This window comes from Hippopotamus amphibius, chromosome 4 (assembly GCF_030028045.1).
Source record: "Hippopotamus amphibius kiboko isolate mHipAmp2 chromosome 4, mHipAmp2.hap2, whole genome shotgun sequence".
Lineage (NCBI taxonomy): Eukaryota > Metazoa > Chordata > Mammalia > Artiodactyla > Hippopotamidae > Hippopotamus > Hippopotamus amphibius.
The window spans coordinates 19,223,572-19,250,344 of NC_080189.1; the positions used below are offsets into that span (position 1 = coordinate 19,223,572).

The window sequence follows — 26,773 nt, forward strand, 5'->3', positions numbered from 1 at the left end:
TTATCTAATATCCTTTATTATCATCCCAGAAAGTCTCAGTAAATATAAATGTGAACTACTTAGTGGAGTAAGTAGTGCCTATCAGTGGTGATGCAATACTGATTTACTGAATGAGGAATACCTTGAACTTGACTTCTACTTGCTGTTCCCCAATCTCAGAAACCTATGACACTGATTAAGCCCCACTGGTGACTAACCTAGTAACTAATTCAAATGGAGTCAGCAGAGGAGAACACATAAGGCTTATAACATAAGCACTCAGGCATTCTAAAGCCTTCATCTGGGCCAACATAAGTTACCTAATTACCTACATAAACTCTACCCCACAGCCTAGATCTGGAAAAATCAGGAAAAATCAGGGGAAAAAAAAAAATGGAGATCAGCACCCACAACACACCGCATGCCACTCCTTCTGCAGCTATTCCTAGCCAGCACGTGTGAAAGACTTTATTTGTCAGCTCGTTTCACTTTTCCTTGATCCTCTACTTTCTTTATGGCTGCCTGGATAGCCTCTTGGTCACCCAGGAACTGGTGAGGCCCGATGGCATGCAGGTTCTCATCCAGTTCCAGGAGAATGGGGACTCCGGTGGGAAGAGTAATGTTGATAATGTCTTCATCTGAGATACCTGGAGATTAAGAGAGGGAGGAGCAAAGTGTTAAAGACAATCCAGAAGGAAGCCCTGTTTCCTTATTGAACTGCACATTTACTTAGTCCCATGTTAACTGCAGTTTGGAACCACACCAGATACCGTAAGGGATTCCAGCTATCGTTGCTGGGAGCCAAGGAAAAAGTTTAAAGAAAACAAAAAAAAGACAGTCACATTACATCGAATCTTAGGACAGTAAATATCTTTAGGGGCAACCTGTTCCTGGCTGTTTCCTATCTAAATCTTAAGGGAATGAACATTATTCTCTCCATGCCCACATTTGTGTTACTGGTTTTCCACAGAAATCAATTTTGAAAAACCTGAAAGTGAACCACAAGGGTTTTCTCGTTTTTTCCTTTTATATGTTGTCCCCAGGCTGGCTAAAATTAACCTTGGAACCTAGTTTAACTGATCAAAAAGTGGCTGGTATTCCCGCACTGAGTGAGCGGGGGCTAGACCCAGCCAAGCAGAAGCCCTCCGCCTGGTGCTCAGGAAGCACCATCGAGGGGAGTCGAGAGAGGATGGATTAACATGCCTTGTAAACAGGCCTCGTTCTCCTCTGTCCCTTACCTCCCAACTGCTAGGAGAACAAGGTGTGTGTAATGGAGAAATCACCTTCAATTCTCTTTTTATTTCCTTTTAAATTTTATTTATTTATTTATTTATTTATTTATCTATCTATCTATCTATTTATTGCCAGGCTGCATGGCTTGTGGGATCTTAGTTCCCTGACCAGGGATCAAACCCGGGCCCTTGGCAGTGAGAACACGGAGTCCTAACCACTGGACCGCTAGGGAATTCCAATTCTTTTTTAAATAACCTGAATCAGGGAATTCCCTGGCAGTCCAGTGGTTAGGACTCTGCACTCTCACTGCCAAGGGCCTGGGTTCGATCCCTGGTAGGGGAACTAAAATCCCACAAGCCATGCAGGGCGGCCAAAAAAAAAAAATTTTTTTTTTGAATAAGTAAATAAATAATCTGAATCGTAGGTTGTTTAACTTCGGCCAGAAGAGCTGGAGCTGTAGCAAGGATGGCAGCAGCCGTGGTGATAAGGTTTTTATTATTATGAGTACTTTTAACAATAAATAGCAAACGTACTGAGAGTACATTCTGCATGCCAGGTACCCTTGTAAGTACTATATGTGTATTAACTTATTTAATCACTATTGTAATCCTAGGAGACTAGGCACTATTATTTTTCCATGTAACAATTTCTGACACAGAGAGGTTAAGCAAACAACTCAGGATCACACAGGCAGTAAATAGCAAAGCCTGGATTTAAACCCAGGTATCTGTAACTAGTGCACAATGTCTTTCAAGCTTCTCTGAGTTCAAAACGGGCAAAGAGAAGAAGAGGAGACCTAAAGAGATGGAGTTAATAAGCTAATTAAAAGGCAACTGAAAGTATTCAAATTATCTACTTTAAAAACACACCTTTATTATATAGACTTCTAAATTCTAACCATATGCTTCTGTTCTATATGAATAGAAAGGACCTAAATAGAGCAAGTTCTGAGGGGAGTTCAAGGGTCCATCTTTACTTGGAAGGTGAGGATGACAGAATAAGTTAGTAGCAGTTAGTTATCAATGCACTTTATCATTTTGACTAACCAGTGGTCATAACTATGACTAGTCACAGAATCATAGCACTGGATCTCAACCGCTGGGGTGGTCCTTTATTAGAATTTCATTTCTAGGTCCAGAGAGCTTCCTAAGAACTCTTAAGCACAAGCTGTATACTCAAACAGCTACGAAACAATGGAAAGGATCCTCACTTGGAAGTCAGGGTCTCTTCAAAGTACATGTCCCATCTCCTCCTCTGCCAGTCCCCTTCCAAATACTACCTAGTATATAACTTTAGACAAGTAACCTCGTTGGGCCTCCACTGCCTCTGTCTAATTAAAAGAAAGAAACATACACTCTTCTCTACCATTACAAAGGGTGCAGGGTGGGAAGGATGGACTTAAAAGAGAATATACATGAAAAAGTATAGCACAATAAGTATTGCTTCTTTCTCTATGAGGAATTCTCTTCTAGGTAGAAGATTTAAAGGGTAGGCTACTAAAACACTGCTTTGCCCTGCCAAGCCCTCATCCCCACACTGCAACCCTACACAAGATTACCATCTCAAACTAAAGCTGGCAAGAACAGATAAATTCAGACCACACAGCCAGCTGTTTAGCTGGGAGATGACTGCCTTGGATTCTAAGAGCCCTCGAGCTCTGTAAGGTCAGATCTGTCAGCTGGACGCAGAGCAGCTGCCACTGCATCCCTTGGAGGTACCCAGGGTGGAACGCAAGAGCACGTGGTTTAGAGCCAGGTGACCACTAAGGATATAGAGAAACTGAAAACCGAATACATTGTAAAATTAAGAGTATAAAATCCTGTGGAATCCTTGGAAAACCATCTGGCAATTCCTCAAACAGTTACGCATAGAATTACCATTGGACCCAGCAATTTCACTCCTAGGTGTACACACCCAAGGGAAATGAAAACACAGGCCCACACAAAAACCTGCATGTGAGCCCTCAGAGCAGCATTACTCACAATAGACACAAGATGGAAACAGCCTAAGTGTCCACCAACTGATGAACAGATAAAGTAAATGTGGTAGATCCAGGCAATGGAATATTATTTGGCCATAAAAAGGAATGAAGCACTGATGCATGCTAAACACTGATGCCCCTTGAAAACACTGTGCTAAGTGAAAGAAACCAGTCACAAAGTACATACTGTATGAGTACATTTGTATGAAATGTCTGGAACAGGCAAATCTATAGTGACATAAATAGATCTGGGTTGCTTAGGCCAGAGGGAATGGGAGGACTGGGCAGTGACTGCGAGGATAATGAAAATGCTCTAAACCTGACTGTGGTGATAGATGGACAACCCTGTGAAAAGCCCCTGAACTGTACACTTTAAGTGGGTGAACTGTGTGCCATGTGAATTATATCTCGAGAAAGCTGTTTAAAAAACTACTAAACAGATTCAGAGAAGTTAAATAAAACTGTTTGTCACAAGACTGTTAACAAAGTAAAATTGGACCTTTTTGTTTTTTAATTCCCAAATTCCAGGACTTCAGCTCTGGTCATCTGACTCGCCTATGGATATTTCTGCCACAGCATAAGGAGAGAGGAGAATGTGTTCATGCTCCACCCTTGTGAAGGGCTGGGTGCCAATTGGACACCAGCACCTAGTGTTCGCATGTCTTCAAGACTAGTCAAGGGATGAACAGATTTGTCTGATCCCCCGAAACAGCTAATACACTGGGATCATGATGGGCCAGGTTTAGGGGTTGCAGCCTGTGACCTCAGAAAAAAGTTCTAGGTCTTTAGCAAGGGGCGAGGGGCACACATGGAACTCATCTGACCACAGCCTCAGCTCTAACTAGACCTAACAAGTCCTTTCTTTAAGAGCACCACTCTCAAGCTCATGCCTATGGCTTAGGTAACAACCCACTTTTGTGTGGGATTAAATGAAAGAGCCAACTAAACAAAGGCCATGAGAAGTACAATATTTCACCTATAAAAAGAGGAGAGCTTAACAAACATAGAACTGTTTCCAATAAATAAAGATGACGTTCCACTTTAATAACCACGCATGCCATTTGCACAGCAGACTAATTACTTACAAATATTTAAAATACTTAGACTGGTTAATAACCAGTCAATGAGACTTAAGCGACTGACATTTTAAAAATAGCAAAGTAGGAAAAACCACAATGAAGCCATTACTCATTACTTAATTTTGGCATAAGCCACATTCTGTCCTAAGAGAGTTAAGCAAGCAGAACTCCTAAGGCTAGAAAAATGCATCTGCATTGGATTAAACCAAACTGCATCAATACTATATTATGTAATATCATATTACAAACTCATTAACTGGAACATCATATGAAAGCTAAAACTCATGGCCAGATATCATGTCTGATAACGGGCTTAGCTTGTTTTATATGGCATCCAAGAATGTTCTGAAGGAAAACATCAAATCCTGCAACAACCCTTCTCCATCACTACCCCTTCACCAACTCCCAACCGTTGTCTTTAATTCTTGAATCTTCACGTGGGAGCGTCTGGGAGTTAACTGCAATCCATTTAAATGACTGGGATATTTCCAGTAGGAAAGAATGAAAGTTTGGTGGGAAGTCAAAGGAGTAACTTGAAGCCAAAATGGGAAGAAATTCAAACAATTTCATTTTCTGCATACGGGACTAACTTCAGAAAGTCAAATCCATACCTATGATGACTCCCCTGAGTCACTGTAGCAGGAACAGGAACCACAGACAGTCATTAAGATCACTGCACATATATACAGTGTTCCCACTTCGCCTTCTGTTACAAGTGGCTGAGCAAATGCTCACTTCTCCCACAGGGATTATAAGGGACCATGCTTTATACCTCCTTCTGTCACCCATGCTCTCTGATCAGTGCCTTATACGCTGCAAGAATTTAGTAAATGTTTGTTCTACTATAAGGAATTCTATCACGTGTTGCTGGTAGGATCCAGAAATTATTTAGCTTTATGATCCAATATTGCAACTGCATGTATTATGTGAATCTGCTTCTTACATATAAATAAAGGCTATTAGGCATAAAATGTTAACTGAAAGCTCTAATGTATACAGCCTATACGTGAAAGCACTTGGAGGGCTTTGTCAGAGGAACAGTACCAGCTGAGTTACAGAAGGAAATCAAAAGGGAGATGTATGCGCCTCAAAAGTAAGGCCTTTGTACGTCCAATTCTAGGTGCTGTATCCTTGTACCAAGAATAGTACAGTACCTGATTTAATGAGCCCTTGGCACACAGTGGAAATGAATGAATCTGAACTCTGAGCTTTCAAATTAAATCTAGTCCTTTACTGTTGAAGACTTGATTAAACATTGTGTTTCCTTTATTACCCTATTAAGAAAAAAAGAGAGGGTTGAAAAGGTTGGGAAAAAAAGTCATTTGTAATTAGTGCTCATAAAATAAACAATTTGAATTAAATTTATCTTCTATATATTTTCTTTGGTTTTCTCCAAAATGTGCGCTCGAAATTTCTGAATATCAGGAACAGGAGAAAAGATGTTCAGGGAGACAGATCTGTTACAGGACAAGAGGAAACCCCAGCTCCACAATGCATGTTTTTGGGGATGAGAGGGAGAGGAAAACAGCTCCGATCAAATCATTCAGCTGTGGGGTGCCACCCACGCCCCACCTCCTTTCCCCAGTTGAGTCAGTCACCATCCAAGCGCCACTGACGGGTGATTTGTGATAAGAGTTCTGTATTCTTCTATTGCCAAAGTGAGAGCTGACACAAGAGATTCTGAATTTAAGGTATAGTCTACCTATTTTCAATTTTATTTCTTTTAGGTTTAAATGCTACCCATGTATAACTTAAAGCTGGGGGACAATTGGAAAGGGGTTATTTCAATAGTGTAACATGATGGCAGCATAACAGCCTCTAGCGTAGAATAAGGCAGAGAGAAGAATCCATTCTACATCTAATTTTATAGTTAAATGGCCTATATCTTTAAAAAATGAAGCTTTCTATAAATCAATTATAATAAGAAAAAGCTTAGCCACACCACTAGATAAGCATTTGCCTCACAGAAGAGAGGCCTGACTTTGCTACTTCTGAAAATATCCCACTATAAAATGCCAAAGGTGACTGACTGGTCAGTCCCCATCCCCATAGCAAGTCCCAGTGACCTTTCCTCCTTGAGTCTCTAATTTCACCTCATCACTTCTTTGCCTTGTTATGTGTGCAGCTGCACACAGTTCTTCAGGGGTCTGTCTTGCATGCCACTCTTACTCCAAACTTGAAACTGCCTAGTCCTTTCTTGAACCCAGACTAAACAATCCACTTCCGCTGGCAAGATGCAGACTACATCCAATGCTTCAGTTCAGTAACTGGCTTCTCTTTCAATGTGGGCCGGCAGGAAACAAACAGGAAGTGACTATTCCAACCACAGAGAAAGAAACACACGCCTGTCTGGAATGCTAAGGAACAGAGTGCTGTTAGATACTTAAGCCTGGGTTAGGAGTTTTCAGGGTGGTTCTTGGTGAGAGGTGGGCCCTGCTGTAATCCGGACTTGCTAGTACAGCACAGGTAGTTGTTTGTGCTGCTAAAAATCAGTAAAGCAGCCCCTTAAGTAGGAATTTTCTTACCATATAATATTTCATATGTCTGTTTTAAGTCTTCTTTCTTCTGAAGGGATTAAGAACTACTATCAAATTAAAAGTAAAGCAATCCATGGGACCACACCAAACTAAAAAGCTTTGGCACAGACAAGGAAACTATCAACAAACCAAAAGGCAGCATTCTGAATGGGAAAAGATATTTGCAAATGACACATCTGATAAGGGCTTCCTATCCAAAATGTACAAGGAACTCATACACCTCAACATCAAAAAAAAACCAAACAACCTGTTAAAAAATGGGCAGAGGACCTGAATAGACATTTTCCGAAGAGGAAAAGCAGATGGCCAAGAGACACATAAAAAGATGCTCAACATCCCTCATCATCAGGGAAATGCAAATTAAAGCCACAATGAGATATCATCTCACACCTGTAAGAATGGCCATCATCAAAAAGACAACAAATAACAAATGTTGGCAAGAACATGGAGAAAAGGGAACTCTGTGCACTGTTGGTAGGATTGTAAATTGGTGCAGCCATTATGGAAAGCAGTATGGAGGTTCTTCAAAAAATTAAAACTAGAACTACCATATGATCTAGCAATTTCACTTCTGGGTATTTATCCAAAGAAAACAAAAACACTAATTCAAAAAGATATATGGAATTCCCTTGCAGTCCAGTGGTTAGGACTCTGTGCTTTCATTGCCAAAGGCGTGAGTTCGGTTCCTGGTCAGGGAACTAAGATTCCACAAAGCCATGTGGCATGGCCAAGAAAAAAAAATTTTTTTTTTCCAAAAAGATACACGCACACTAATGTTCACTGCAGCACTGTTTATAATAGCCAAGATATGGAAGCAACCTAAGTGTTCATTGATAAATGAATGGATGAGGAAGATGTGGTACATATATATGTAATGAAATATTACTCAGCCATAAAAAAAAGAAAGCCTGCCGTTTGTCACAACATGGATGGGTCTGGAGGGTATTATGCTAAGTGAAATCAGTCAGAGAAAGACAAATACTGTACGATCTCACTTATATGTGGAATCTGAAAAACAAAAAGAACAAACAGAACAGAATGAAAACAATCCACGATTGCTCAAAGGAAATTTAAAAAACATGACTTAACAACATGAAACAGCAGAGTAAAATAAAGTGTTGAACAAAGTAAAACAAAATGTTGAACTATAGCTTTCCAGTGAGTTCAGAGATTTGTTCTAGTTCCTACAAGAAACAAGACATGTAAGTAAAATGCTTAGAACTGCGCTTAGCACATAGGGTGCACTCAAAAAAGGGCCACATTGTATAGCTGTACTAGGGAGTGTCATTCACAGACCACCACATTAGGGTAACAGCAATAACAATGTAAGACTCAATTAGTTGCATGAAATTACCTTTTTTATGGTTTACTTGCCAAAGATACTCTTGACTCAGCTTCTACAACATACTATTCCAAACAGAACAGATCAAGGGAAAGGCTACTTTTCAGAAAAAATTTAAAACAAAACAGCCCAGGCAGTAATCGTGTCTAGAGACTCAGTGAACTGGAATTCATGACTCCAACTACTTATCCGCACCATGGCTAAGCCATCTGAGGTCCGCCTGGGTTTCATTTTCCTTCAACAGCACCTGTCTTCTTTCCCGCAAATGGAAGACGTGTCAGGCAGGATTTGACTAACTCGGGGGTAAAATCACAACACCAAATATTTGAGAAACAAAATAACGTCTTAGGAACTAACACTCTCCATTGTTGAGGTATAGACAATCTAGAGTAGATGAGTAACACTAGTATACTCTCCATCGCAAGATCTTAAGGCACTTGGAGACGTCAGGGTAGACCAATTTCCTAATTAGCTATGTGCCTGGGTCATAATTCTTCCTACTTCAAAATTACAATAAAGTATTTTTATGACAGGACAGTGTGCTGTCATTGATTCTATTAGTTCCTGCACTCCTCCCCAGCAGAAGGTAAGATGTTTGAAGTCTGTCAGGCATTTTAAGGACAACATGGGGAAAAACTGCCCACTTCCTTGGAAGATCCTATTTATAGGGGAGAATTTTACATATACATGTCTGGACAACACGACTAGTAATCAGATCAGTCTACAACCACAGGCATTTTTATTTTTGTGATCAATGCGGAGAATTTAGCAACTTTTTCATTTATAGTCCCTGTTCGGGAGGGGCCACACAGCAGGAGGTGAGCAGTGAGTGAGGGGCCAAAGCTTCATCTGCTGCTCCCCACTGCTCGCATTACTGCCTGAATGCCTCCCCACCTCCCCATCCCCGACCCCCGGCCGTGGAAAAACTGTCTTCCATGAAACCAGTCCCTGGTGCCAAAAAGGTTGGGGACTGCTGTTTATAGGGAGTATGGAATCCGGCCACGCTCATTTCAAAGATTCATTCTTAATACAGATGAAAGCTAACATCTTTGTAACATGACCACATAATTTATCATCCAAGTTGGGGCACTTTTGAAAGTGAAAGGAGATGCTGCTAATAATTGTACTGGGACAACAGGTATTAATCAGAACATGGGGAGTGTGTAGTCATGTAAATTCACAGTAAAAATAGATTGGCAATTAAGATGGTAAATTTTATAACATTTTTTAACACAAACACATACACACATAAATAAATTAGCCAAGAATCTTTCCTATAAAACAAAAATCTACATTTTCCCCTTAAAGTAAAGGAGATTCACTTAATTTTGGGAGTCTTGGGAAGTCAATATCCAAATTCAATAGAATGTTTTCTTTTAGGATGAGAATTTATCAAGTACCACATGAAGCCTTCATACATGAACTCCTGAAAGTTAGACGTGCAAGATAAGAGGACTAATGTTGGTATTCCTAACCCAGTAAGCATATACATCCACTATAAATCTTAAAAGGGCTGAAATCTCACTAAATTAACAAAAATGACATGGAAGAAATAACATACACTATTTCTTCTGATCTTTGGGAAAGTGACTTATGCTTAATTCTCAGAGCTGTGACATAGAATACTTGGACCTTATTTTTCAATATACACTGTAAGAGAAATTCTATTGGTGGAGATTGGCATTTAGAGGACTCCTAAAACAAGAGATGACAACTAATTTATGATGTCATCCTAAAACCTAACCCAGTCAAATTTCAGGCGCAAGAAGTAATCAAAGAATTTGATGAATCTTAACAATAGTACCACCAGGGGGTACTGGAGGCCAAAAGGGAACAAAGTTGTTCTCCCCAGGATGGCTGAGCCGGGACTATAAACCACTCTTATGCCTTCCTATGGACAAATCACAGTCCTCACTCCACTTCATTTGCTTCCCCAGCTATTGCCGTGTGCCTAGTTGGATATTCTGGCTTTTCTGCCAATTTTTTCCCTGAATGTCTGCCATCCTCCCTGACCACCAGCCCTACCATTTCTATTTCCTATCACCCTACCATTTACCTCCCTTCTCCTCTCCTGTAGACATCTGCCAGCCTTACATCTTTCTCTACACATACTTCCTACTCTTCGTACAATTTACATCTTCCAGCAAGAACACCACTGTTTTAAATCAATTATTCCCCAAGTAAAAACATTTTCTATACAGCCTATTCATAGTGATAGGGATAGGAGTTATAATTTAAGTTTGCTTCTATTTCACTAATTTCTGAAAGGTAATTTAGTTCTATACATGCAAATTTAAAAAAAAAAAAAAAGACCTTCAGAAGAAAAGTTAAATGAAGCCTGAGGACAAACACCTGCTAATTTCTCAGTACTCCTTATAAATCCATTTCTGCCCCCGCTGTCAAAGCTGTGTTTTAATTTTTTTCTTTAGTCTACATTCCACATCCATGCATATCTCCTTTGTTATCTGTCACTTTCACGTATTTGCCATAAACTATTGCTTTCTAGGCCAATGTCAAATTCTTTCATCTCTAAATCTCATTGAATAAATTATTTTGCAGCTTTAATGAGATAATTTGCATACCATACAATTCACCCACTTAATGTATACAATGGCTTTTAGCATATTCAGAGTTGTGCAACCATCACCACAACCAATTTTAGAACATTTTCACCACCTCAATAAGAAACCTGCACGTACTAGCCGTCACTCTTCATTCCACCCACCCTCTTCCCCTCCACCCCAGCCCTAGGAAAAAAATCATCTATTTTCTGTCTATATAGATTTGCCTATTCTGATGATTTTATACAAATATAATCCTACAATATGTGATCCTCTGTGACTGGCTTTTTTCATGTAATACTGATTTCAAGGTTCATCCATGTTATAACATGTGCCAGGACTTCATTATTTTTCATTGCAGAATAATATTTAATTGTATGGACATACTGCCTTTAATTTATCCAATCATCTGTTGATGGGCATTTGGGTTGTTTCCACATTATGGCTATCATGAGTAATACTGCTTTGAAGGTTTGTGTACAAGTTTTTCTGTGAACATATGTTTCATTTCTCTTAGGTATTGTTATGAGTTGAACTGTATTCCCCCCAAAAAGACATTCTGAAGTTAACCTCCAGTAGCTCAAAATGTGATCTTACTTGGAAATGGGTCTTTATAGAGGTAACCAAGCTAAAATGAGGTCATTGTGGTGAGCCCTAGTCCAATATTACTGGTGTCCTTATAAACGGGAAAATTTGGACAAGAAGTAGAGACACACAGCGAGAACACCAAGTGAAGACTGAGGGTTGCACTGATGTATCTACAAACCAAGGAATGTTACAGATTTCTGGCAAACACCAGAAAGTGCAAGAGGCAAGAGAGGATTCTCTCTTAGAGCCATTAGGAAGAGCAGGACCCTGCCAATACTTTGATTTAGGACTTCCAGCTCCCAGAACTGTGAGGCAATCATTATCTGTTTTTCTAAGCCACCCCATTTGGGATACTTTGTTACAGTAGTACTAGGAAATGAATACAGTATGTACCTAGAAGTAGAGCTACTGGATCATAAGGTAACTCTATGTTTCACCATCAAGGAACTGCCAGATTATTTTCCCAAGCAGCTATACCCTTTGATTGTTTTTCAATAAACTATTAATTGTTTCAAAACCTCCCTCAAATATAGAGTCAGCTTTTCCATATGTTACCTTGCCCTCGACTGGTAATTCTCCCTCCATCCCCACAATGGCGGCAGTCTTCTTCACCACCATTTGTTAAACCTTCCTATTTCTTTCAAAAAAGAACAGTAACAGATAGTTAAATAACCAACACACGAAAAGAAGGGGGTATCTAGAATAAGCTATGCTTGGGGCTGTGGAATCATCTTAAAGTCCTAAACCTGAAGATAGGAAAAGAGTAAATAGTATTAAACAGCAGGAAACTGCCTTTAAAAGGAGGATTTCCTAGCTGAGATGGGGAAGAAAAGAGGATCCTGAAGGAGATGATGGCATTTTATTTAGGGAAGGGAATCTGGCCACAAAGAGATCTAAGTCCCATCTCTGAAAAAAAGGAATTGGCATAAAAAGAGAATACATCTTCTGGCAGAAACTTTGAAATTCTGAAATTCAGTTTCTTGTTGTCCTAAGAGGAGCCTCAAGTTTTCTTCAAACAATAAGGTACTATGATAAATCCAGAAATGATGAAGTTATATATAGATATTTAATCAAATAGCTGACTCTTCTGAACAAGGAAGAATAAAACCCTTTATACAGTTGAGTAAATAAGATATATACACAAACACACACATGAACAGATCAAGTCCCATGTCTGGCCAATAAAATTTGTAACAGCCAATAAAGCCTGTAGACTTTAGATTTCTGCACAACGAATGGATGTCAGGTATATGAGTAATGATTTGGCTCTTGGCCATGCTATAAAAATTAGGGGGAGAAAAACACATGCTAAAAGGTTTACATTAAAATCTCATAAAGATCACTTTATTAACAGTAACCTATTTTCACTTATTTCATGTGCAATGTCAACCGTTTCATTTTTCACAGCCTCATATAGAAAAATAAAGCAGAATGAAAAGAGAATGTTGGAGAAACACATTCTAATGCCAGTGAGCTAACTGCTGACAGTGACCAACAGACAGGAAAACACCAGACAGAGCAGATCACTCAAAATGCACAACCATCCAAGATTATTTAGTGAAGGGAGAGAAGGGAAGGAGAAACCCCCTGAAGGTGTCACAGTGTAATCACTGGTACCCAAAACTGGTGAGCTCAAGTCCTCAGAAGAGTTCATTTATTTAGTTCATGTTACTTAAGAGGAAGGTAACAACACAGTACTTTCTAGAACACAACATCAAGGACTTAAAATAAAATTAAGGCTACTGATTATCTCCAATAAGCCATCCTTTTATTTCCCTTCTCCTGAACTTTCTCCCAATCAATGACTAAGCCTGGTCTGGAAAGAGAAGACTGGAACAAAACAATTATTCAGAAAAGCTAGGTCTGAAAATACAGCAATGATTGTCTAAAGCTGGAAGAATGTGAGCAAAATGAAGTCTATATGATTTTACTTATCTTGAAAGACTCAAAAAATAAATTTAACCTTGCATACCATTTCTATAGAAATTTCTTCCCTCCCTAGCATCCTCTTACCTGTTACAACAAAAGCCACATAATCTTTTAGACCAGTGGTGCTGAAGTACTTAGAGAAGCCCAAGCAGCAGTACCAGCATCACCTGAAAATGCCTCAGAAATGCACATTATTGGGCCACACCCCAGGCCCTACAGATTGAGAAACTCAAAGGGTGGGGCCCGCAACCAGTGGGGGTCTAAGCACTCCCTCCCTCCAGGTGATTCTGATGCTTAAGTTAGAGAATCAATGCTTCAGATAATACGAATGCAAAAGGCCCAGGATTTTTGATTGATAGAATAAAACAATCCTTAAAAGACTGAAATCACAAAAGGTAATAGGGAAGGAAAGTCTATTACGTAAACTATGCGTTATTAGCTTAGCAACCATGTCCTTTCTAGATTAAGGCCCAAGTGTAATAGTAGCAACCTTCAGTAAGTAACAGCATAAAGATGGTACCTTCCTTGGGCTTCCCTGGTGGTGCAGTGGTTAAGAATCCGCCTGCCAATGTAGGGGACACGGGTTCGATCCCTGCTCCAGGAAGATCCCACATGCCGCAGAACAATTAAGCCCCGAGCCACAACTATTGAGCCCATGTACTGCAACTACTGAAGCCCACGCACCTAGAGCCCATGCTCTGCATATCAATAAGAGAAGCCACGGCAATGAGGAGCCTGTGCACCACAACAAAGAGCAGCCCCTGCTTGCCGCAACTAGAGAAAACCCATGTGCAGCAACAAAGACCCAACACAGTGAATAAATAAATAAAAATTAATTAATTAATTAAAAAAAAAAGATGGTACCTTCCAGGGACTTCCCTGGTGGTGCAGTGGTTAATAATCCACCTGCCAATGCAGGGAACACGGGTTCGATCCCTGCTCCAGGAAGATCTCACATACTGCGGAGCAACTAAGTCCGTGCACCACAACTACTGAGCTTGCACTCTACAGCCTGCGAGCCACAACTATTGAGCCCACGTGCCACAGCTAATGATGCCCGAGCTCTGCCCGTGCTCCACAAGAGAAGCCACTGCAATGAGAAGCCCGTGCAGCACAACAAAGAGTAGCCCCCACTCACCGCAACTAGAGGAAGCCTGCATGCAGCAACGAAGACCCAACGCAGCCAATAAATACATAATAAATAAATAAATTTATTTAAAAAAAAAAAAAAAGATGGTACCTTCAAGATGTTTCAGGAGTGCCCGGCTGCTATTTCCATGAGCAGATATCAGGATGGTTTTACCACTCAATACTTCCGGGGCAATCCTTTCATTCCAATAGGGAAGGAGTCTCTCCAGAACATCCTTTAAGCTCTCGGATCGTGGCAGCTGATCCAAAGGCACGTCGCACACTTTATACCTCCGGTCATTGTAGATTTCATGGTAGTAAGGATGGGACTCATCGATGGGCGGTGGGGTCACATTGTAGCTCCTTCTCCACAGCCTCACTTGTTCCTCGCCGTGATTCAATGCCATCTGCTCCCTGTTGAGACCAATCAAGGCTCCGTAGTGACGCTCATTGAGACGCCAGGAGCTTTCCGTGGGAACCCACTCCTGCCCCAGCTCTTCCAGGATCACCCAGGCTGTGTGGATGGACCGGTTCAGGATGGATGTGAACACGAGATCAAACTCAAAGTTTAGCGCTTTGAGTTGCTTCCCACAGTTCCGAGCCTCCTCCATTCCATCCCTGTTAAGTTTCTGATCCACCCAGCTACAAAAACGGTTCTCTTTATTCCAAGCACCCTCTCCATGTCTTAACATAACCAGTTTGTACTTGGACATACTGGTGGCTGAGCTTCCCTGATGCTTTCCAGTGGGACAGTGTTCAGTGACAGCAGTGCATCTAGAAAGAAAAGAAGCAAAAAGTATGTTATAGTCTTCATTCAACCGACTACCTGGGAGTGGAAGCACAACTTTTCAACAGCCCGTTTCTAAAATACACTGGAATGATTCCTTGAACAGTTTTGACATCAGACATCTAGCAACTCCATACACACTACGGCACATACAGGCAGAGTCTACAGATAATTAATTACGGGGAACCTAGTTAGTTGACTTAAATTTTCTTATGTCTGGGTGATATGTTAATTGTATGATGTAATACATCAGGACACTTCACTCTAATGGCATGCTACATTTCCACCAGTTACAAAGGCAGTTTTTGCTTACAGAAGAGAGAATTTAATGGAATGAGTTGTAGGTGTCTAAAAGGATGACTTGCAGCTGGGAACTCCCAGCTCCAAGAAACTGATTCAAGATCGAAGGCACCCTTCTCATTCTGTGCTCCCTCTCGTGGAGGGAGAAATATTTACCAGTCTCCTCCTATTATAGAAGTTATTAAACATGTTAATTCAATAAACCACCACATTCATCATATGTAAATCACTGATTGGTGGCAACTAGCTCTTCGATGCCACAGGCTGTATACACCACATACAAGAAAATATAAGGTTCAACATTTAAAAAACATTAAAGTGATTGAAATCGACATTAACACCCAATATGGTACTTACCTAAATAATCTCTCACCTGCCACAAGATAGAGTTTTTGGCAGGAATAAATCCAGATGCAAAACAAGCTATCAAATTAAGCAGCTGAGAGATGCTGCCTGTAGAAACAGATTACCAGGAGCAGGTCTGTAGGAGTGAGAGGAAGCACACAGATAAGGAGGCCATGTCTCCTCCACCCAACCCTTCAGCTGTCCTACACATGCCAGCCACATCTCAGCAGGCGAAGGCTCTAGTAAAGTGGGACAGGCAACCCTAAAGTGTTTCTGAACTCCCTTAGGGAAGCTGCTGGCCCAAAGATCTGCTGGGCCCACTGTGTACCCTGGAGAATCTGCGGCCTGGCTGCATCAGCCTGCCTCTCTCTCCTTGCAGGGGACAGATTTACACCAACAATGCTGCTCAGTGTACGTGCCCAGCGCTTTCCACACTGGGGGGTACAGGTTATATGAACAGCAGGGCCTGGTCGTCTGCCATTCTTGGAAACTTCCATTAACTGGAGATTCTCTGTCCCACTTAAACTGTGGTTCACCCACAGTTATATAACAATCCGTGACAAAGTTAACTGGAATTTAGATCTAATTTCTTCCTTTCTTTAGTAATTGCTACAGATTTTGAATGGGGGGAAAAGTCTTTAAATCAAAGCTTCCAGTTGCAGTGGAAGGCCAACAGAGGACCTGAGGGAGGAAGCAGAATAAGATGATCTGCAAGCGGTTGAAAGGCTCTAGCGGTTATGACTTCCCTTTCTCATCAGGCATCGATCAAGTCTGATGCTTTATTTAGTGCATCAGGTCACTGGAAAAGCCTGGGCTCAGGACACAGGTGAAGGTACCTCACAGAGCCGAGACTGTCTGGAGGGAGAGCAATGCTTCTACCCTCAATCCAGATGGCATCGGGTGGCAGAAGGACAGAGAATGGGATGAAAGACAACTGGGCTGTGTCTGGCTAGGTGACTACTGTGCCTGGAAGCAGAATAATCAGGAAACTAATGAAGTTCAAGCTTCAGGGCCCCTCACTTAAACAAACTTCTTCTAAAGCGCTGGGCGAGACCAAATAATGAACTCATGTGGATGAGAGAGAGAGAGTGTGTGTTTAATCAGCAAAAGAAAGACACTTCTGTATTGTTTTTTTTTAAAAAAGCCCAGCCCAATCCACTGAGTACTGGAAGCTTCAGGCCCATCAAAAACTGGATCCACGCCCACGCAACATTTACCGCTTTGTTTTTGGTGGTGGTGGAGGAGGGGGATGGAGAAAAGAGAAGCTATCAATTGTTCTCTACGTCAGCCCTTACTGTGTCTTGTCAAGCAAGAAGTTCGTTATACTGATGAAGCTACTTTCCCTTCAAATGAAGAAGGTGTGATGGACAAACATTTTAGGCAGAGGCACCTCTCCATCATCTTCTGATTATGAGCTATATGGAGGGAAAAAAGTGCAGCAACAGCATCACGAACACTCAGGCACCTATCACCAAACTTTGCAGTATTTTAATCTGCTCTATCTGCTTACATTAAGAAATAAAACAATTCCTGTTTTTTTCCCCTCAACACATATATACTGGAGCAGAGAAGTGCTACAGCCACAAAGACTCTACAAATACATACCCACCCCTTACTCCCCACGGTATAGAGGGCGAATACAGGATAAGGTACCAAAGCATCTACCTCAGGTCAACAGAAAGTCCCTTCCCTCTCTCCTCCTCGCTATTAATTGAACTTTGTCATTTAATTATCTGCTGAATACTCACAAAGGAGCTGTTGAGGTTTATAGTTTGCAACCTTTATGATTTAATCACCGTGGGAGCTCATAGTCAAGTGTTTACCCACAAACAACACTGTAGTCAGTTTCATTTAAAGTTGCAGGCAGATCTGTGAGGAGCAGTGCCCCGTGGGGCTGCACGGGTGGTGGGAACAGTGCTGAACTGCAGGGGAACATATGGACTTCTCTGACAGAAGCACTCACGCACACGGATGAAGCACTTGCATAATCCGGTCTCAGTGAGCTAAGTTCTACCATTCTAGAACTCTTCTGGCAAACAAAGAAAAGCTGGGGCTGCTGAAACCCAAGATTGGAGAGAATGCAAGACCCAGACCAGAAAGAACTTGTGGATTCTGCATTGTTTTTAGAGCAAATAAGTCTTTTTTTTTTTTAATGTGATTATTTCAGCTCTTAGACGTTCATATAAAAAATGGAGTAGCTGCTACTTAGCTCCAGCCTATTTCTTTGCAACACTGAGGAACTGGGGTTCTCAATCTTCCAATTCTCAAAAGAACTGTAAATGTGAATTTTATGTGATAACCAATATAAATACTAGCAACTAATTTGAAGACATTTAAAAAATGTGAGCTACACAAGACATGTCTGAGGGTAGATTGAGTCTGCTAGTGTCTAACCTGTGACTTAACGGGACAGCTCCTCCGGGCCACAGGGGAATGAAGAGCCCCACCCCCACTCCCTGGAGCCGGCCAGACCCAAGCCTCCAGGCTCTAACCCCAGCCTTCCTCTGTGGTTGTCCAGCTCACGCTTTCAAAGGACAGACCCTCTACTCCCCACATATGCCAGGCTTCCTTGTCCCTGAACACCCTTCACCAAACCTTTGCCAGTGCCCTGCAGAGTCCCAGCTCTGTAATCAAACTCCTACTCAACTTTGGACTCTTCCGGAATGTTTCCTCCAGCTCTCAACTTTAACCAAGCTGAAAATGAACTGAACACAAAACTATTCCCAGGTGCCTGCTTCTCTCTTTAACAGCTGTGTCGGTGCCTCACATCCTGGGGCAGGGACAGCTGACGGGCAGTGTCCCGCTCCCTCCCTCTCAATAGTACTTCCTGACTAAATGCCTCCACCCCCACCATCTTTTGGGCAGGTGGGGGGAGCTTTGATTCTGAGAGTCTTGCAGTATTCAGCTGGAGCTCTCTTGCCCTCATGTATTAGCTACAAACTTCCTGAAAACTGAGTACCCTATTTAAAACCCTCAAATTACTTCCTGTTGATCTTAGGACAAAGCTCAAAATCCTGAATCTGACTGCAAGGCTTTGGTTTTCTTTTATTTCCTTGAACATGCCATATTCCTTCTGGCCTCAGGACCTCTGCACAGACTGTCTCCTACACAGAATCCTCACCCATCACCCCCTCCCCTCCACTGCCACTTCAGTCCCTCCCAGCTTTGGGGACCCACCGGTCATCTTTTAGATCAGCTGTGTCCAATCAAAATGTAATGCAAGCCACATATAATTGCCTTTTTTAAATTGGTAATTTTAAATTTTCTAAAAACTGTATTGAGCAGCAAAAATAGGTAAAATTTTAATAATACACTTTAACCCTTTAGGTTCGAAAGATTACCATTCCAACATACGATCTATATAAAATTCTCAACGAGGTATTCTACTTTCTTTTTTTCTTAGAAAGTCTCTGAAACCTGATGTGTAGTTTATACTCAAAGCATGCCTCAATTTGGACTAGCCACATTTCAAGGACTCCATAGCTACACATGACCAGTGGCTTCTATACTGAATGCTGTAGTTTTAGCACTTGGCTTAAATGTTATTTCCTCTAGGCTAGTGGTTCTCAAACTTTAATGTCCATCAGAATCACCAAGAGAACTGGTTCAAACGGATTGTTGGGCCCCACTTCCACAAGCCTGAATGAGTAGGTCTGGGCTGGGCCTGAGCATCTGTATTTCTAACACGCTTCCAGGTGATGTGACGATGCTGGTTTGAGGATGATGCTTTTAGAACCTCTGCAGACTTCCCTGCCCTTCCTTCCCACCCACTGGGAAGTGGTGAGGTGCTTCCCACAGCCCCCTGCTTTATGACATTGGGTGCAGTTGTGATGGGTCACTTGTGACACATCCCTCGTTCCATGTCTGTGTGCCCTGTCAGACTGTAAGCTGCATCAAGGTTGGTCTGACTCACTGCCCCATCTCTAGAACCCAGCAAGACACTTGACACATACTAGGTACTTAGTAGGTGGTTAAGCAAAAATGATTAGATTGTGCTAATAAGGTTAAGGCCTGATAGTTTTAGTGGTAACTACCAAAGCAAAAACAGTCAGGCCCGAGATGTTAGGAAGCTTTCATTCAAGAATCCCAATGTATCTGATGGCAAAGGCAGAGCCAAGAATAATCATCCATTATATTTTTGTACCTGTTACAGTTTAGTATGTTCATGAATGGCCATAACCTCCACAGAGAAAAAGAGTGACTCTGACTGACTTGTCCAAAAACACAGAGCCACTAAATGGAACTGGAGCTGTGACCCAGGTCCTGAGTCTCTGACACCCGCGCTCTTTCTACCTCACCACGGAAGACTTTCGAGTCTGGGTGTGAGCAACTAGGCTCACTTGGCTTCACTTCACAGGAGCATCTCCAGTCACAGCTTGTCTTTCCAACCCAAGCAGACATTCCATGAGATGCACACAAACAAGGTGAATATAAAGGAGGCTCAGCATTCGACTGCTCTTGAGAAGAACCTCAAGTCACAAAGTCGAGTCAGGCAAAGGTCACCCCCAAGTTATAAAAGGGGTGCCACACTAAGAATGAAAAACTCTTCTTTTTAAAAATCAAGCTTTGTTTTTTTGTGTGTTGCTTTTGGTAAAGCTCACCACGCTGGAGTGGGTCCTTAAGGGTCCTCTTTTATCCCTTGGCAAGGGTTACTGGCACTTGAATTAAGCACTGATTTTAGTCAATGATTTACTTCATACCCCCAAAGGGCCACACAGCTCACTGAATTACCATATCCCAGGGTTCCTTCCTTTTTAAAGTATGGTGTGGCTCAAAGAAAAAAATTTACTAAACAAACATATCTTTTTTTTTGGCACACGGGCTTAGCTGCTCCTCGGCATGTGGGATCTTCCTAGAGCTGGGATCGAACCCGTGACCCCTGCATTGGCAGGTGGATTCTTAACCACTGCGCCACCTAGGAAGCCCCAACAAACATATCTTTTACAGGACTCTGCATCTCATCTTCCTGCCCCTTCCTCTTGGCTGTTTTTCCCTTCCTTCTGGTCATGACTTTTTTAGTCCTCTGACACCTAACTTATACCTTGCCCATCCTACTGAAATGGTCTCTCCAAAGATAGCTGACTAGTTATTTCTCACTGAATGGAGACCATCTTCGCTCAGGACTCACACTACTTTGACCCCTCTGAAGCTGACTACTTCTATTAAAGCAAGAAAAATCTTCTAAGATTTGGTGCTGCATCTCTCCCAGCTCTTCTATTGTTACGTCCTGATGCTGAATCTGTATTTTCCACCCATCAGCAACAGTACTATGATGATGGAGACAGCAGATGACACCACAGCCGCTACCTTTCTTGGAGTGCTGTGTGCCTGGGACTGTTTGAATCCTCAACCACCATTCTACAGAGCAGTTACTACGATCACTCCTATTTCACAGATGCAAAAACCTAGGAGGAGAGGTTAACTTGCCCAAGATGACAAAGACTGTAACTGGCAGAGCTGGAGTTCAGTCTCAGGCAGGCTGGACCCCAAAGCCTATACATATGCCTTGAACCACTCAGCTCCACTGCCACATTGGCACCCAAGGCTCTGTCCTCAGTCCTTAGAAACCCCATTTTTCTTACTACTTAAATTATATTAAAATGGATAGTTTATACACTGACAGCCCCAAATACTCATCAGTCTACCCAGTCTGGTCAGTTAACTCACTCTTCAAACGTGTTACAAACTCCATTTGAACATGGCATAATGCTAGGTCTGTGAGGAATATAGAATCCGACATGAATGATGCCTCCAAGGGACTAATGGGGGAAAGGTGACATGTGTGTGTATCACCAAAGCAGATAGTAACCCACATCTTGAGAGAGCACTTCATGTATAAGGGAGATGGAAAACGGGAGATTTTTATTTTTGAATAATGCTTCATGGCACTATTTAAACTGGATTTGAAAAAATGTTTAAGATTAAGATTTACAGAAGAAAGAAAAGGAATTCCAGCCTCAGGGAATAGAGACTAGAGGCAAGGGAATGGGTGTTTATGGAGAATGGTGAGCCATTCAAACTGGTTTGCCTAGAACAGTCTTGCTTTAGGCCTGTTTCCCCAACATAATTATTATAGGGCCCCTTTCACACTTGAAGGTCCCACTTGGAAAATTATATGATCACTCTATGCTAAGTATAGGGTATAATAAGGAAGTAGGAGGAGACCAGTCTAGGAAGATAAGACTGAACAGTGGCCCCAAAAGGGCCTTGTGCCAAAGAACATAGGTTCTTCTATAAGTATTGAGACATCATTAAAGGTTTAATAATGTGTATTTTAGGAGGATCAGGCAGCACTTACAAGTAAAAGAGATGGGAAAACCAGGGACCTGAATACTTGTGAGGCTTTTGCAACCACTCTGTTAACATTTAATGAACACCTGGACCAGCATAATGGCTGTTGAAATGGGATGAAGGCGATGATGTGAAAGACACTCCAGCTTAGCTCAGGTGGGGGCAACTTTTTCCATAAGAGGCCCAATGGTAAATTTTTTAGGCTTTGTGGGCTATATGGTTTCTGTTACAAGTACCTAATTCTGCCGTTGTAGCTGAAAGCAGCCACAAACCACACATATGTGAACAGAAAAGGCTGTGTTCCAATAAACGCACTGGCACTTTTTTGTCTTTTACGTATGGACAAAGAAATTAGAATCTCATATAATTTTCGTGCACATGAAATATAGTTACTCTTTGATTTATTTCAACCATTTAAAAACATAAAAACCATTCAGTTTGTGGGCTGTACAAAAACAGGTAGAGGGCCAGAAGGCCTTAGTTTGCCAAACCTGGCCTAGCTGGGATTACTCAGATCTACTGAGATCTACTAATCACATCAGCATTTTGAACCTTTAAGCATCCTGTTATGGGATAATCCCAATATTATTAAATCACCTGATTTTAGCCTTGGCCAGAACTGCAAGTACCTTGAATAATGGAATCCCATTCATAACTGTTTTTATTCCTCACAGAAGACAGTACTGAGCACATTTAAATCAGTCTGACTAGTTTATTTTGCTTCATCAAATTATTAAATAATGAGTTCAAGTTAGAACAAGAGGAAAAAATTACTCATCTTGTCAACAAACTTCAAAAATATAATTTGTCTTTCTGACATGCTTTACTTTTATTAGACATCTTTATAAATGCTTCACACTTCAGGTGAATGTATACCTGCTCAGGAATAGGTGCTATGCAATTGCCTTGGCAAAAAATAGGCGATTCAAAGAAAACCCAATTTGCAGGTGACTCATATTTTCAAAGACCTTTCGAACACACACATACATATATACATTTTTTGCACCTAAATTGGCCACAGGGTAAAAAATATCCTTTCCATAAATACCACCATAAAATTGAGTTATGTTTCAAGATTAGCACCCTTTTGGCAAGGTAGGGATGAATGGAGAGGGTAGGTAGGTAGGTAGGAGACTGGTACACACGCAGGTCATTGCATTTACTGAGGTTACTTCTACAATATTTCCAGAATCTCTAGGTAGTTTCAACAAACGTAGCTAACAATCTTGCTGCTGCCTCCTGCTCCTCATTAAACCACATGATTTCACACACCTCTCCCTTGCCCACCATAACTGAGGCTCATCCTCTCTTCCAAACCAATGCTCCTGGGGCAGTGCCTCCTCCTTGCCTCCGGTGTTTGAAAAGTAACAACGTCTAAGACTCTAGGTATGGCGACTCAAGAACAGGTGGGGAAAATTACAGGATAAAGTCCAGTCTAAACACTTAGTTTTCTGTTTCTAAAAACTGAGCAGGAAATGTGGTCAATGATATAATGTTGAAATAATATAAAATAAGGCATGCAGAGCCAAAGCTGCTTTGAGCCAAAGCTTATCCTTAAATATTAAATATTCAAATGCTACCCTAGACCACTTGGATGTTTTCCCTGGTCCAAATCCTCACTCCATGCCTTTGAACAACTTTTAACCTCCACTGCATTAGGGATCTAACTCTATAAAGACAGGCTGGCTAGATTTGAGGATAGGAAAAAGAGAGGTTAACCACGTTTCTGATAAATTAAAAAGGAACAGTTCTTAAGGGGAACGAAATCTGGAACTCAGTTCCTTAGAGTCTTAAAATATGCTTTTCCCCAAGCCCAGCTCAATATGAAAAGTTCAAATGACTGTATCCAAAAGTACCTACTGTTTCATCATCTATTACTTTTCCTAAAGCTTTATGGTAACTTTTCCATTTGTATTTGCATTACAAGAATAACTCTTTACCTGGAGCAAATTATTACTTACAGATGTTTTCCAGACACTATCACCCTGTCATTCTCCAACTTTAAACCTACTAACAGCCCCTACTGACCACTTCTTACAAAAGTCACAAACCATAGCAGGTAGATCCCTATTCACAGGGAAGAGACACACGTGTAATGAGATGTGTGTGTGCCTGGGGCATGTGGCCTGTTCCAGCCTGCGTGGCATCACTGATGTGCACAACACCTACTCAGGACACCTCCTTCCTACCTAATTACTATTCTCAAGGGGCTATGAGGAAGACTAAATGAGATTACAGTGAAGTCGTCTACCAAAAAGAGTGCGAGGTATTCTGGGTTGAATGGAGCAGACGTTGACTAACACATGAAGACTGACACAGACTTCAGGCCCTTGAAAGTGGTCCTGCCTTGCTGATGGTATGGGCAGAAGCAAAAGCTGGGAATAAAGTTAAAATGAGGGTGGGGATAAGGAGAAAAGGTTAAATGAGATAGTGGAAGGAGGAATGCAATCAAATGTTGTGTGTGTGTTTCAGGGCAGGGGTGTTGACGGTAAGATACAGTCTTGGAAGCATACCAAATGCTAAGAGATATTCTACAATCCAAATGCTTTAGTGAAGTGACTAATTTAATTTCACATTTTATAAACTATGTTTTTTTCCATATTTGTGGCCAAGTTTCAGTGAAAGAGTTTTGCTATTAAGTGATACTTTTGGTCCTATTTCCCCATATAAATGTCACTTCACACCAGGGATGTTCAAGTGACCTATCAGTTCACACTGATTCCAGGGATGTTCAAGTGACCTATCAGTTCACACATCGGCCTGTCCTCTGTGCTCTAGGCACCAAGACACACAAAGATGAAGGCGTAGCTGAATTTAGGTGTCATTACTTAAAATGAAATGTGCCACTTAATTTCAATCAACCATAGAAGGCAAAAGAGGAAGAGAGACTGAAAGATCTACCCAAATACCAACAGTGGTTGCCTCTGAATGATGGAATAAAGGATGACATTTTCTGCCACATTACAATTCTGTACAATGTTCATTCTGGACAACGGTCAAATTTTCTACAGTGATCCACTTGGTTTGGTTTAAATATGGACACAAAAGAACAGGTAGCTGTTCTTGTAGCTGGGAACTTCTATTTGCTAACAGACTGGTTAGGAATTTACTGCAATGAGGTTTTGCCGATGTCCTGGTGGTGGAAAACATCTAAGGATCTTTGGTTTACAACAGACTTTGAACACAGGCATGGACCTCGGAAACAATTTAATGTAACATCCACTTTTTAAAGATGCAAAAATTAAGAGCCAGAGAATTGAAATGATTTAAGATCACACAAATGGCTTCAAGACTAAAACCCAGGTGTCTTGCCTGCCAACTGAGAGCTCCTTCCGTGACACCATTTGCTTGAATATGCTTCTCTCAGCTCCACCACAACTAAGCAGCATCTGTGGTTTGTGAGGTGCTACAGGAACACAAAGATGGATCAAGCCTAGTCCCCTGGCCTCAGGGGAGACAGTTTTAAAATAAAAGACAAAATGACATGTGTTCTGCTTTCATTATAGAAAACCCCAGTAGCTACTGGTGAAAGATAGCCTCTGATTTTTTTCCCCAAAAGTGTGCATTCAGTCAGTTAACATTCTGGTACCACTCACAAGCCATAAAGCCTCCATACTTTGGAAGGGAGGTGGTAGGGAAATGAGAGTTATAATAAATTAGCTAACAACCAACTATCCTTCAACACTTAGCCGCGAACTTTACTTCCATTATGCATTTCTGCCATCGTTCTCCAGTAACGTGGCCCCCAGCCCTTCCAAAGGAGAATAAATACACTCACTTTTCTCATTTGTAGCGGTTCGAAGAACCCTGTGATTTAGCTCCAGATGTGAACCCTCCATGAAACCAGTGTAGGTATTCAGCGCTCCCCTTTCATGACACTCAAGTTTTTCCTACCTACTGAGCCTTTTAGGGCCAGGTCTGCCATCTCCCTCGATGTAGTGGCGAGCTCCCCTCCACTAGGAGCCCTACTAGGGACGGGGCTCTGTCACCCCGTGCCTCAGACGTCCAGGGGAGTTGAGTTCATCACCCCCTTCAACCACTGTTTATTCTTGCCGTCAAGACACCACTACCAAGGCGGGATCCCCCTTCCGGCTGACAGACCAGAGAGGCTTATCCTGAGAGGGGGACCGCTGAAAGGCACCTGGGGTACAAGTGAGGGTCGGAGCTTGAGGGGCGGACGCGCGAGAGCCAGACTCTCATCAGAGACTGGACCCGGGGAGAAAAGGCACTGGCCCTCCCGCACGCCAAAATAAACCGCCACATCACTGAGAAATGGAAACGTTCGCAACAGCAATATCCCGGAACAAAACCACTCACCTGCAAAAAGGCCAACAGCAGCAGCCACTCCTCAGGACCGCAAAGCAGCCAGTACCTCCAAGGACTCATCCCTGCTGCCGGCATCGACGCTCTTTTCTAGCCCGGGAGCCAGAAGGGGCAGGTCCTAGGGCTCTGACTATTGGGCGGTCGAGCTGTCACTCTGTCACAGCCCCACCCCACTCCAGGAACAGGTCTAGGTCTTTTCCGTTTTTCAAATGCCCGGAGTAGAAAGTGAGGCTCGATTGGCTCGCTGAGGAGACGAGCACACTTCTAGACCAGCAAGGAGCTAGCTTTATCACTAGTGGGCGGGCTTGGGCCTAGGGAAGTAGAAAAACAAAGCCGGCGCGTCGCCCTGGCAATAGGAAAACTTCAGGCG

At 41.9% G+C, this 26,773-nt stretch overlaps 1 protein-coding gene across 1 annotated transcript; it reads right to left on the bottom strand.

Moving 5' to 3' along the window:
* On the bottom strand, window positions 1-26,512 carry BPGM (bisphosphoglycerate mutase). Its single transcript, XM_057733758.1, has 3 exons — window positions 26,398-26,512; window positions 14,470-15,131; window positions 1-626 (listed from the first exon to the last, which is right to left on the bottom strand). Exons 2-3 carry the CDS (start codon window positions 15,068-15,070, stop codon window positions 448-450), a joined length of 780 nt encoding a protein of 259 aa, XP_057589741.1. The 5' UTR covers window positions 15,071-15,131; window positions 26,398-26,512; the 3' UTR covers window positions 1-447.
* Window positions 26,513-26,773: the final 261 nt, after the last annotated feature.